Source organism: Girardinichthys multiradiatus, chromosome 17 (assembly GCF_021462225.1).
Source record: "Girardinichthys multiradiatus isolate DD_20200921_A chromosome 17, DD_fGirMul_XY1, whole genome shotgun sequence".
Classification (NCBI taxonomy): Eukaryota; Metazoa; Chordata; class Actinopteri; order Cyprinodontiformes; family Goodeidae; genus Girardinichthys; species Girardinichthys multiradiatus.
Genome location: NC_061809.1, coordinates 26121037 through 26135027, shown reverse-complemented (window position 1 = coordinate 26135027; position 13991 = coordinate 26121037). Strand labels below are relative to the sequence as shown.

General features: G+C 40.6%; 1 protein-coding gene across 2 annotated transcripts in view; it reads right to left on the bottom strand.

The window, feature by feature from the left end:
- Positions 1-2080: 2080 nt before the first annotated feature.
- The window catches only part of LOC124883116 (CCR4-NOT transcription complex subunit 2-like), a 33001-nt gene continuing 21090 nt past the window's right edge, over positions 2081-13991 (bottom strand). The window contains exons 6-17 of one of the 2 annotated variants that reach the window (XM_047390026.1): positions 12170-12317; positions 11308-11523; positions 9856-9911; positions 9621-9746; positions 8486-8613; positions 8215-8335; positions 7808-7964; positions 6806-6867; positions 6525-6574; positions 6279-6379; positions 6025-6201; positions 2081-2711 (exon numbers count right to left, since the gene is read on the bottom strand). In XM_047390026.1, the coding sequence (XP_047245982.1) occupies positions 2684-2711; positions 6025-6201; positions 6279-6379; positions 6525-6574; positions 6806-6867; positions 7808-7964; positions 8215-8335; positions 8486-8613; positions 9621-9746; positions 9856-9911; positions 11308-11523; positions 12170-12317 (1370 nt within the window). In that variant the 3' untranslated portion in view covers positions 2081-2683. The remainder of the gene's footprint in view (positions 2712-6024; positions 6202-6278; positions 6380-6524; positions 6575-6805; positions 6868-7807; positions 7965-8214; positions 8336-8485; positions 8614-9620; positions 9747-9855; positions 9912-11307; positions 11524-12169; positions 12318-13991) is intronic. The other variant, XM_047390025.1, reaches the window with a different exon arrangement.

Below are 13991 nucleotides of genomic sequence, written 5' to 3'. Positions count from 1 at the left end.
TTTAAATAAACAGGAGGAAGGTGTTTAACACCGTTTAACATAATGTTTGAGATCAGAAATCACACTGCAGTACAGTTCAGGGTTTTTAGCAGGTTTTATACTTTTCCTGACTCAGATTTCCAGATGTCTGTTGATTTTTGGCACATTTTAACATAAAAAACCTCAAAAGTATACTGTAGGATTCCAGCAGATATTCTGAAGTCAGGTGTTTTTAAACACTGTTAAACTCTAGAGGTGAATAAGAACACGTGTCCAAGGTTTTACTGTCAATTATGTAAAACAACGACAAGGGTTGAAGGGTCGATGAGGTTCTGTTAAGAGGGCATCAATCCATCCATCCATCCATCCATCCATCCATCCAATATTAACTTACACACCCTGAAGGGCCATTCAGAGCCTGCAAACAAGAACCTGAAGAAGGCATGCAGCGGTGGAACGTGTAAACTCCAGTTATGGGTTTTGAGAAGCTAATTTACTTCCTGCATCAAACAACTCAAATTTTTTGGAGATGTTCATTTGGAGATGAACATGCCATTCTATAAACATGAATTAGAAGTCTAAACTTATTCAAACTCAAAACCAGGCCAGTTGTTGGTCTGTCACAATAAGTCACAGATTCAAATACCTACTGCAAAATAGAACACTTCAAGAGTAGTAAAATTAATTATAGCTGTTCAACTGAGCACTTTATACAGATTTTTTTACATTGTCTCACTTTTTTTCCAAACTGTTTTTAAATCAGATCTATGTCTTCGTTTCAAAGAAGCAGGTAGTTAAAAAGTTAAAAATTTAAAACATTATTTCCACAAAAAACAACAGACCGTTTAGTAGTGGTAGGCACAGCTAGCCCAAAAGTTAGCTTCGCTAGTCCGTATTCCGCTAAATAAATTATTAGCTTTGATAATGCAAAACCGCTAAACAGGTTAAAAAAAATGATCAGAAGCTAACGCTAACTGCTAACCGCTAAGACGATGGTCACTCAGTCATCTTCCATAACTTGAATACCTGAACATTTTGTAACTGCAATTCAAAATTGCCTTCAGCTAGCTGCTGCTGCGTCGGACAATGGCGTCTTGTCATGTGTACATGTTGTAAGCCAATAGCGTGCCTAACGGACTTTTTGAAACATGTCCACAACAGAAAGGGACAAACTAATGAATTTTGGCAGCGTAATTAAAGTAGGGGAAACCTAACTTAGCTAAACCATCAGCTAACGGTTTCCAAAGTGACCAAAAACGCTAATTTGCTAGAGGAAAAATTTGTTCCGCTATTAGCTGTTAGTGGATTAGCAAAACCGTGCCCACCACTGCTGTTGACGCTACAATCTGGCTGATAGCTTCAACTTCAGGGAGTTATCCACTGTGGGTTAGATACTGAATGCTCATTACGTCTCAACAGAACCATCCCTTTGAAACCAGTATAAAACCTCCAGATGAGTTTTTTTCATCATGAAAGCACTGAGGTTGTTCCTGATAGGCAAATATTAAACCTTTTGAGAACAGGATAAAGGAGAAAGTCTGAAATTCAACATTAAATTCCACCATTTTCCAGCATTTTCAAGTCTATGTAGGAACCCTGAGTATTGTTTGTCAGTTCTATACCTTATATATATTTGTCTGATTGGATTTAGGCAGATTTAATTGCAAACTGACATGCCTCCAACGTAATTACTTTGTCCAAATGAGAATCTAAGACCTTCAAATCTTTACAAAACAGGCGGAAATGTGTTTAATTTTATTTAATTCTAAAATGTATTTAAAAGTGTTATTTCCTCCCCAAAATAGTAAAAATCAGAAACTACCTCATGATCAGCATTCTTAGTTTTATTTAACTGAACTTATGAGCTTTACTTAAATGCATATGCCTATTTTTGTTTGAAACCTGCTATAAAATAAAACTATTTTTTTCTCTGTTTAGTTGTCACTTGTGATTTGTTGAAAATAAATTCTCATTTTAATGTTAAAGCCAGTTTTACCCTACAGGATGCATATAACTTAGAACCTGCGTGAGGAAACCAACCGAACCCGATCCAGTTAAAGTGGTGTTCACTAAATAACATCAAGAAAACAGAAAAAATAAATATTTTTTCTCTTTTATTATGAAATAGTGCTACAATGTACATTGCATTTTGTCTCCTGATTGCCCACTGTGTGGTGATGTGTATCCTGATCTGTAACTCTGGTAAAAATGTAAAATATTTTCAGCTTCTCCTGCACCACAGAGTGAAATAATTATCCATCCTGATGGGTGATTAAACCCAGTTTCCTCTGTTAAAATCTGTTTCTTCATAAAAGGTTCTTTAGAAAACAACAGTCAGTGTTTGAGTGATAACAAGGAGGAATCAGTCGACCAGTTGGATAGTTATTAACAACTCTCTTGTCTGTCTGGGTTTCACTCATCAGACCAAAGCAACTCATGGAGAAGAAGAGGGAATAAAATAAAAACAAAAATGAGGTAAAGGACAAACATAAAAGAGAAAAAGTTAAAATGATAAAGTCTGTCAGAGACTTGGGCACCGTCCTGAGTCCTTACGGGCCAGATTCATTTGAGTGTGCAGAGTTGGGGATGGGGACTGATGGGCCAGGAGGGCCAATGGCAGGCAGTCAGGAAGAGGGGAGAGCCAATCAGAAGGCCTGCTGGGCAGGATTGTAGTTGAAATTGGAGGGAACATGGGGTCGCTCTTCTAGTTTGTCATATTCGAGATGAAACTCCTGAAAACAAGGAAGTAGATGTGGGAGTGAGAATTACTCCCTTTACAATGAGTCTGAGTTTCTGTTAATGAAGAGATAAAAACAACACTTTACGGTTCTAAAACATTAAACTGAAAGAAACAAGGAGAGGTCATGAAAGACAAACTCGGGTTCATCTAAACTGTAGAAGGATTAACCCTCCATTCTGTGAATATGTGAAGTTCTCCTGGTAATTTCCAAAGGAGTGGAAAGTAATTTTTAAACATGACAGAAATCTTTTGATGAATCAGCAGGACATCAAAATTTAGACCTTCAACATTTTCTGATTCAAATACAGGTCCTTCTCAAAATATTAGCATATTGTGATAAAGTTCATTATTTTCCTTAATATCATGATGAAAATTTAACATTCATATATTTTAGATTCATTGCACACTAACTGAAATATTTCAGGTCTTTTATTGTCTTAATACGGATGATTTTGGCATACAGCTCATGAAAACCCAAAATTCCTATCTCTCAAAATTAGCATATTTCATCCAACCAATAAAAGAAAAGTGTTTTTAATACAAAAAACGTCAACCTTCAAATAATCATGTACAGTTATGCACTCAATACTTGGTCGGGAATCCTTTTGCAGAAATGACTGCTTCAATGCGGCGTGGCATGGAGGCAATCAGCCTGTGGCACTGCTGAGGTCTTATGGAGGCCCAGGATGCTTCGATAGCGGCCTTTAGCTCATCCAGAGTGTTGGGTCTTGAGTCTCTCAACGTTCTCTTCACAATATCCCACAGATTCTCTATGGGGTTCAGGTCAGGAGAGTTGGCAGGCCAATTGAGCACAGTGATACCATGGTCAGTAAACCATTTACCAGTGGTTTTGGCACTGTGAGCAGGTGCCAGGTCGTGCTGAAAAATGAAATCTTCATCTCCATAAAGCTTTTCAGCAGATGGAAGCATGAAGTGCTCCAAAATCTCCTGATAGCTAGCTGCATTGACCCTGCCCTTGATAAAACACAGTGGACCAACACCAGCAGCTGACACGGCACCCCAGACCATCACTGACTGTGGGTACTTGACACTGGACTTCTGGCATTTTGGCATTTCCTTCTCCCCAGTCTTCCTCCAGACTCTGGCACCTTGATTTCTGAATGACATGCAGAATTTGCTTTCATCCGAAAAAAGTACTTTGGACCACTGAGCAACAGTCCAGTGCTGCTTCTCTGTAGCCCAGGTCTGGCACTTCTGCTGCTGTTTCTGGTTCAAAAGTGGCTTGACCTGGGGAATGCGGCACCTGTAGCCCATTTCCTGCACACGCCTGTGCACGGTGGTTCTGGATGTTTCTACTCCAGACTCAGTCCACTGCTTCCGCAGGTCCACCAAGGTCTGGAATTGGCCCTTCTCCACAATCTTCCTCAGGGTCCGGTCACCTCTTCTCGTTGTGCAGCGTTTTCTGCCACACTTTTTCCTTCCCACAGACTTCCCACTGAGGTGCCTTGATACAGCACTCTGGGAACAGCCTATTCGTTCAGAAATTTCTTTCTGTGTCTTACCCTCTTGCTTGAGGGTGTCAATAGTGGCCTTCTGGACAGCAGTCAGGTCGGCAGTCTTACCCATGATTGGGGTTTTGAGTGATGAACCAGGCTGGGAGTTTTAAAGGCCTCAGGAATCTTTTGCAGGTGTTTAGAGTTAACTCGTTGATTCAGATGATTAGGTTCATAGCTCGTTTAGAGACCCTTTTAATGATATGCTAATTTTGTGAGATAGGAATTTTGGGTTTTCATGAGCTGTTTGCCAAAATCATCCGTATTAAGACAATAAAAGACCTGAAATATTTCAGTTAGTGTGCAATGAATCTAAAATATATGAATGTTAAATTTTCATCATGACATTATGGAAAATAATGAACTTTATCACAATATGCAAATATTTTGAGAAGGACCTGTACATAATGTAGCCTAGTACTTACAGGGTACCTGCATAATAATTTAAAGGAACCTCTGAGGGAATTTAAAACATACCTACAGGGTACTTAAGAGGTACCTATGAGTTACCCACAAAGTACTTCCAGGTTATTTCGGAGGTACCCATGGGGTACGTACGATGCACTTACAGGGTACTCCCAGGGTGCTTGGAAGGTTTTTGACAAAGTACATAAAGGTTACTAATGAGGTAAATAAAAAGTACCTTACACAGTACCCAGATGTATGTACACAGTACGTATAGGGTATATACAGAGTACATACTAGGGAACTTACAAAGTATCTACAGGGTACATAATGAGGTCCCTACAAAGTAACTTATGGGATACCTGCAAGGAACTTAAAGGTTACTTAAGGTATATTAATAGGATACTTACAAGGTACCTAGAAGATAATTATGGGGTCTGTCAAAAGAACTTGCATGATATTCATTTGGACATTTCTGGGACACCAATGTCAGCATATACAAAGTAGCCTAAAAAGTACTGTCACGGTATGTGGTACCTACAGAGTACCTAAGGTGTGATTAAGAGGTACCTAGAGGGAACTTCAAAACATTCATGGGGCACCTACAGTGGTTCTACAGAGAATCCATGAGGTACCAAGAAGGAACATTTTGGTTCCTATGAGTTGCTTACAGGGTAGCTATGAGCTACACACAGGTTACTTAAGAAATACTTCTGGGATACTTATAAAGTAACTGAAGAGCACTCATGGGGCACCAGTGGTTATACCAACACAGTACTTAAGGAACACTTGACCAGGCCTGTACTGAAGCCTCCCGCAGACATTTTAATTCCTTATCGTGTTTGTTCGCAGCAGGGCAGGCTGCAGCGTGTCATTCGGTCTGCTGAGAAGGGGATTGGCTGCAGTCTACTGTCGCTCCAGGAACTGTACACCTCCAGGACCCTGAAGCAGGCTGGGAAGATTCTGGCTGATCCCTCCCACCCCGGTCACAGACTCTTTGAGACTCTCCCCTCTGGCCGGAGGCTGCGGTCCATCTGGACCAAAACCTCACGCCACAAGAACAGTTTTTTCCCATCTGCCACCAGCCTGGTTAACAAAGCCCAGAAACCACCCTGACACTCTCCCTTTCACCCACACCCCCCCTTTTTTTGCTGACAGGACACTTGTAACCTGCAACTCTATGCGTTACATTAACGCTCAGCTTGGACTCCTGCTTTACTTGCACAATGATCACCTGCACTGTTGTACCGCTCTTTATTTACTCTCACTCACTTAAAACTGTGCACATATATTGATATTATATTGTAGATATGTTTATACTGTTTAATTTGTATTGTATTGCACCGACTACGCCAAAACAAATTCCTTGTATGTCCAAAAACGTACTTGGCAATAAAGCTTTTCTGATTCTGATTCACCTTGGCCACCTTCCTCCAGTTGAGACAATCAAAGAAGTAGTAGGTCCCTCTTTCATAGGCGTTGGTCTTTAACGTAGGCTCCATTCCAGGGGCCCGCGTTATCCAAACTCGCTCCTCTTTATGGTACCTCCAGTCCCGGTTAAAACTGGACACAGAAACACAAACATATTGATCAGTTTACATTAAAAGGCTGTAGAATAAAGCATTGTGGGTCAGCCTTACAGTTCTACTGCAGCCAGAAGTTGTAGCAGGTCTCCTCCGTTCATGTAGTAGAGATAAAACAGCAGATCTTCACCGTACCGAGACAACTTGATGGCTGCTAACTGCAAAGAGGATAGTACAGAAAAGGAAAGTTATATCATCAAAGAAACCGATTATGATGCGTTTAAAAGGAAACATTTACAGCAGATGTCTATACGACACAAACTTCGTTTTAAATAATGAATAAGAGGCGTTCTTGATTTGTACCTTGTCCCTTATGTGGATGTTGGTTAGGTACTCTGAGGGGACGTGAAAGTCTGCAGAGACAAAGCACAGAAACCTGAGGAGGCTGCAGAACTTAACAGAGCTGGACCAGGTTATCTCAGCAAACACAGATCAGATCAGAACTCAACTCATTCATTTCATTAAGATGCTGTGTGGGGAGAAAAAGGGATAAACTTTGTCTCTATTCACACTGATACAGTGTTTAAATTCTTTAAGTCGAGCAGATTTTCAATGATCACAGGTTTGGTGTCGCAGAAACTCACCGATGTCCTGCGGCCGACAAGGCGCCGACGCCCACGGAGATGCGAACTTAGGATACAGATTCCTGACAGAAAAACACGTGTGGAAAGTAACACTTATTTTCAGACCCAACGTTTCAATCATAGCAAATATTTAGTTTCTGCATCTGTTAAATGTTGTTGTCAGCAGCGAGTTCTCCCTTCATCTCAGTTCAGCTGATGAAATAAAACCCATAACAGGAGGCAAAGCGTGTGTGGTTGTCTCCAGTGGATTACACTCTCAAATTAGAGATAAATCAACACTAAGTAGTGCTTATAAGTGAAAGGTGGTGAATTTGTTACAAATAAAAATCTGAAAAGTATGACAAGCCCAACTTCACAATCCAGTATGGCTGCCTTGCATCTAAAATCACAGATTCCATGTTGAGAAAACATGGTTGCTGTTTGGGAAGGTCTTAGTTTGTGTCTATACCATCTTTTCTTTTAAGGTAATGATAGAACAGTTATTTCTTTAAGATGCGATTTTGTCTTGCGGAAAGAAAAAGAATATCTAGAAAATGTTTTTTCTTCCCCTTTGCATGAATTTGGGTTGGTCTATAACAGAGACCTTCAGCAATATTTCATGATTTTTTGATTTGTCATGCTTGGCTCTTATTTGTTTTATTTTCTGTGTTTTCATTAGATTTAATTAAATGTCACTTTTACGAATTACCACATTCTCTGACTGAAGTCCCTGGAAGAATCTGTCCTTCCTGGATTAAAAGTCAGATTTTACATGTTAATATTTCTCATTTTAAAGCAAATCATGGTAGCTTTCAAGCCTGCAAAAGGAAAAACCTTGTTCAGCTGTCAGCTAGTGCGGTGCGCCCAGGAGTACAGTAAATATTTGAGCAAATTAAAACAGAAGCTTAACCTGTGTCAGTCTGTAACAAAGGCAGATCCATTTCCCAACAGAGAGAACCTCACAGATTTCCTTTAAAGATGATCGTGTGTGTGTGTGTGTGTGTGAGACAGAGCTTCTCTTACTCAGGTGAGTTGAGGTTCAGGCCAAGCGTGGTGAGGTCTGAGCCCAGTGCCAGATGAACCATGCCAGGATCCGTCTCTGCCGCCCGGATGAACGTCAACAAGCCGATCATTCCGAACTGGTCCGTTACCATGCCGATTGGAATATTGGTTACTCGGCCTAAGACAGTTAAGGGCGGTTTTAGGGTTTTCAGTGCTTTACACTGTGAGAGGTAACATCTCTGACCACAGAGGATGAGATCAAACCTGATGTGTGGCTCAGTAAGAGAGAAGTAAAAAAATAAATCCCTTCAATTATGATCACAAACATCTTCAGGTCTTTGAAGAGCAAACCAAAATCTCTTTAAATAACCTAATTCCTAAAAAATAAACCAGCCAGGAATTTCATTCAGGATGACAGAGTTTCTTACCATCGGGAAGCACCTGAATCCCTTTCTTCTGCTGGTTGTTGTTGCTCGGAGCAGAGCTCTTGTCGCCGGGAAACTTCGGACCGTCGGAACTCGAGGAGGTCTTTCCCGATGAGTTCAGGTTCTGCTGGGAACAAGCAGAGAGAAAAAAAACTCAGACACTCTCAGATGTTTTTTAAAGGATATGGATGAAAAATGAAGCCCAGGTGAAGCGTAATGAATTGATCTTTATTAAAAACAGCAAATAAAAAGTGATGAGAAACAGATTCCAGACCGTTTTGTCGTCGTTGTTGCTGCTGGGGTCTTTTGTTTGGTAATTTGGCCCAGGGAGCGCTGGGAAGTCTTCGTTATGGATCGAAAAGTCTTGCGTCTGTTCACTGGATGGCTTGGTTACCATGCCAACTGGGAATAAAAAGAAACTGATCCATGACTATATGTAAAAACAATGCATCAACAAGATTACAGCAGTAAGTATTAAATGCACAACAATTTTATCAGGAGAAATTCTTCAATTTATGTACAAATTGCTCTTTAGAACATCGATGAGCACCATGAGTCAAAGGGAGAAAAACGATGATCTGGGTTAATCCATCTAATACTTTTAGCAGATTCTTCCAGAAAATCTGCTCTGGAGCACTCTGAAACTAAGACTAAAGTGACAAATCATCTTTCAACATGAAGAACACATCCCAGAGAACGAAGGAGAGGCTTCAGAACCAGGATTTAGGGACAGCCATAATCTGTCCCTTAATCCAATTAAACATATCTGGAAAGACTTCAACTTACTGCAGATGCTGACTGAGCTTAAGAGGAAATACTCTACAACACATGTTCTGCAGCTATGCAGAGACGTACCCAAGAAGATCTGAGACTAACGGCTGCAAACTTTCAGACAGGCTTAGTTGATTTTGTCATTTTGGGCAACGGTATTTAGAATTTTAAGCAAACAAATGTAATGAAATACATTTTGGGTTAAGGCTGTATCATAAACTGTGGAAAACATTATGTGAATACTTTCCAGATGCTCTGAGTCCAGAGGTTTTACACTCATGGCACCAAATTTTAACAACTTTTTACAGGATAAACTAATCCGTTTTCAAGCCAAACCTTGTTGAATACTGACTTTCCTATGAGCTAGTAGTTGATAATATAACAACATCTTTGCATTGTAACAGTCTAACATTAAGTGGAAAGGGACTCATTATTAAAAATTGCTGAAAGATGAAGCAAAAACTAAACAAAGGGGCAAATTTAGGAGGTAACTTTGTGTAGCTTAAGACCTAGCAGGTAAAATCTGGACATATTTCAGAAAGTTTAGGGAAACACTAAAAATATCCGTTCTTTGTCTTCAGTAGTAAAACAGTAAAGCTGCATGCTTGTATGGGCGTTTTGTTTAGTCTGTGTGTTACCATAGGGCGCCCGACCGGCCAGCGGGTTGAGCTGTGGGGTGGGATTCGAACTTCCATCTCTCCGGCTCCGGTCAGCCAACGCCGGGAAGTCAGACAGATCCAACCCCGTCACATTCTCACTGCCGTCTGGAAGAAGCGTGACAAAGAAATGGACATCAAGATGGTTTCTGTTAAATTTTACATTTTGATTTTATTTCTAAAACTGAAATCTGTTCTGTCAGGATTTTTTTTCTACCTGTGCCGTTGAAGATGTTGCTGGTTAATGAGTTGCTCATGTTGAAGCCTGGATTCCTGTTCAGTGTTAAAGTCAATGTCAGTTTTATTTGTACAGCATTAAAAAAAGGAGGCGCGCATTTTAAAAATGTTTCAGTTTAACTAAAAATAGGAACCATGTTTTCAGCATCTTAGGTGTTAAACTGTTTAAAATTACATCAAGGAGACCAGTTAGATCAGTGGTCTCCAAACGTTTTGTCACGTGGGCCAAAAAATACAATTCTTGTAAAAACTAAAATCACAAAAATTATATTCAGGTTTTTTACCTGCTCAACAATAAACAAAGCATGTAATATAATAACGTGGTCAGAAAGGAGATGTAAATCATCAGAAAGGCGTCCGGTTTGCTAATTATTTTGGGCTTGATTGGAAAAAGCAAAAACAAACCGAGTCTATTCTCAGCAATAAGAACAGGATTTGGGCCTCTGTTCCTTTAAAATTGCTCGCTGTATTTAACCAGGTTTAATAAATGAATTACAAGGAGATTTGATTGCAAAAAGTCACTGATGTGCTCCTGTTTACCATCAAGGTAAACAGAAAGCAAAAGGCTTGATTAAACTTTGTTTTACCTAAGCTTTTTCATGGTGAGAAGATTTTAATCATTTTGTATTAAATGAAAACAAAAAGTCTCCATCTGCATCAACCACTTGTGTTGCCGGGCCACATTTGGGCCTTGTATTGCAGTTGGGGACCGCAAATGGCCCCTGGGCCGCACTTTGGATACCCTGAGTTAGACAGATTTTTAGGATCAACCACAAACTCTGAACAGCCAAATTTCATACATTCACTTATTTGTTAAAAGTTACTTGAATGGATCAATTAATGAATCCATTCATCATATTAAACCAGTGGGATCAGATGTTTCAGGTCCAGGAGGGAGGAGACATTCTTCATCACGTTGAAGGTCAGGAAGCTCATATATTTATTCCACTATTTCATGGTTAGTGATGAGTGTCAGTGGGCGGGGCTAAGACGGCCCCTAACCAATCAAATGTTGGTCACAGAGACAGTTTAAAATATGCTGGAAACAATTAAATTAATTTTCATTTGTGAATTTCACCTTTGAATATTCATTCCTGTATTTAATCACTGGAACATTTAAATATTTATTTATACATTCAGTTACTGATTTGAGTATTAAATGCATTGATTTCTACTTTTTTTATTATTATAGCATATATAAAAATAAGTTGTTACTCAGAGTCTCGATATTCAGCAGTTCAATAAATGCTGAATTTAATTATTAGTTTTAATTTATGAGTAGATGAATCTGAACAGCTGTTCTAAATTCTGCCTTTAGCTTAGCTTGTCTGTAACATCTTGTTTATGGAGCACAATAGAATCAGAACATTAACACGTGGAGAGTTTTAGAACAGCAGCCCTTAAATTGAAATGAATTCGATTTTCTAGTGACCTGTTAAAAGAGAACGGCTGCCGCGCCTGCTGCTGTTTGGGCATGCCGATGATGCTCGGAGACGACCGGCTGGGACTCCCCATGGTGCCGCTCCTCCCTCCGCCGCCTCCTCTCTCTCCTCCTCCCCCTCCTATCCCGCCCGTCTGCCCCGTCGGACCCCCGACCGGCTGGTTGTGGTTCAGCACGCTCCGGCTGCTTATGGGCATGATCGACCCCCTGCAGAGAGAAAACTTAAGAGTTAGGAATGAGGTTGTAAGGAGCGTTGGGATGCTGCATTAAATCATTTCCATGTAAACAAAACCAATAAAAATCTGTAAACTTTACATTAAAAGAAGGAGGAAATGATAATGCTTAGATTCGCATGCAGTGGGGAGAACAAGTATTTGATATACTGCTGATTTTGCAGGTTTTTCCACCTGCACAGCAAGTAGTCTTTAATTTTTATCATAGGTTCTCTTCAACTGTGAGTGACTGAATCTAAAACAAAAATCCAGAAAATCACATTGTGTGATTTAGAACTAATAATTTGCAAAAACCAAAAGTGTGCAGGTCTGTTTCTACTCAACCATAAAACTAAATTAAAATCATAAATATACTATAACAGTGAGATGTAGTTAAAGATTTTCCTGGAAAACTTTGTTTTCCCAGGAAATGCATCTAATGGACAGGCTTTTAAACGCACTACAACCAAACCAAAACATCTGAGCCCAGCTGATAATAAAGATTCATTTTCTTAAGCTACTAGTTTGTGTTCAGAATAACCGTAGGCAGACATGAACAAATGCAGGAGGAGAGAAAAAAGGACATGAGCTACAAACACATCAGGAAATGTCTGCAGCATTTGTGGTGAGAGGAGGCGAACCTGCTGGGTGATGGGGGCGTGTGCAGCGATCCGGAGTTGGGAGTACTGGTGTGACTAGAGAGCTGGCCGGCAGTCTGGTTCAGTGAGCTCCGACTTAGCTGAGGTGCTGCGCTGCTGTTGATCCCCCGTATGGGGAAGCCCAGAGCGCCTGCAGCCGAAGGAGAGAGGAAAACAGAGAAGCTGAAACTCAGGGAATAAAAGTCAGTTTAAAACAAAGACAATTTTCTCGGTTTATCTGAGCTGAGCTTCAGTTTGTCCACGAGCATGAGAACATAGAGGTTGGAAACTTTCATGAAGATCTGCTGCAGGTCAACAAGCTCAGAGGATCTTATGGCTGATTATTGATTATAAGTTAATTCTTGTCTGTTAATCTCAGACCAAACCAAGAACTGGATTTTATTAAGGCCACAAAGTTCTGACCTTCAGGTTCTCTATCAGGTTTTTACTGAATTATTTTCCTGTTTCCTAAACACATGACGGTTCACCTTCTTCTCCTCCTTTTGTACCAGGCTGAGATGTGCCGAGGAGCCTAAACATCCACTTTCAAGGCCAAATATAATTTTTTAGAGCCAGAAAACCTACAAATAATTATATACAGTGCTGTGACTCCTAACACATGTTTTCAGTTTTTGTCACATGTTTCAGTTCATTAAACTAGTTTAAATGTTGGATAAAGATAACCTGAGTAAATACAAAAAGCAGTTTTCAAATAATGATAAAGCTATCCAACCCACGTAAGCCTAATAACTAGCTGTGGCTCCATTAGAAGAAATTACTGACAATAAGTCCTTAAAATCACCACCAATGAATTTTTGCCCACTCTGCTTTGCAGAAATGTTTGAATTGAGCCACGTTGGAGGATTTTCCGCTATGAACGTCGCATTTGAGGTCATACTGTGGTTTTTGGATTGGATTCAAGTCCAGACTTTGGCTAGGCCAACCCAAAACAGTTTTTAATCATTCAGGGGTGACCTTGCTACCGTGCTTTGGATCATTGTCCTACTGCAGAACCAAAGTGTGATTGGGCTTACGGTTCTGTTCTGATGGCTGAACACTCGCCTGCAGGATGTTCTGGTAGAGAGCAAAACTCATGGTTGCATCAATTATGACAAGTAGTCGAAGCGTTGATGAAGCATGGATCAGATGTACCGGGACACACATTTTCCAGAAAGGTCCTCTTTTGTCTCGTCAGTCCACAGAATATTTTCCTAAACGTCTTGGGGACCACGAAGATGTTTTTTTGGCAAATGTGAGACGGGCTTTTGTGTTCTTTTGGGTCAAAAATGATTCTGGCCTTGGAACTCTGCCATGAAGGCCATTTTTGTCCAGTCTCTCTTTCCTACTGTTGAATCGTGACCTGTTTTTTTTTTTTTTTTTTTACTGTTTTTGAGATAGACGGATTGTTGCTGTGTCAGCAGTGATGCTGGCGCTGTACCGGTCTGCCGTGGTGAAGAGAGACCTGAGTCAAAAGCGAAGCTCTGGATTTACCGATCGATCTACGTTCCTACCCTGATCTATGGTCATGAGCTTTGAGTCGTGACCGAAAGAACAAGATCATGGATACAAGCGGCCAAAACGAGTTTCCTCCGCAGGGTGTCTGGAGTCTCCCTTAGCGATAGAGTGAGATGCTCGGTCATCCTGGAGGGACTCAGAGTAGAGCCGCTGCTTCTCCACGTCAATAGGAGCCAGTTGAGGTGGCTCGGGCATCTGGTTAGGATGCCTCCTGGACGCCTCCCTGGTGAGGTGTTCCGGGCACGTCCCACCGGAAGGACACCCAGAGGAAGACCCAGGACACGCTGGAGGGACTATGTTTTTCAGCTGG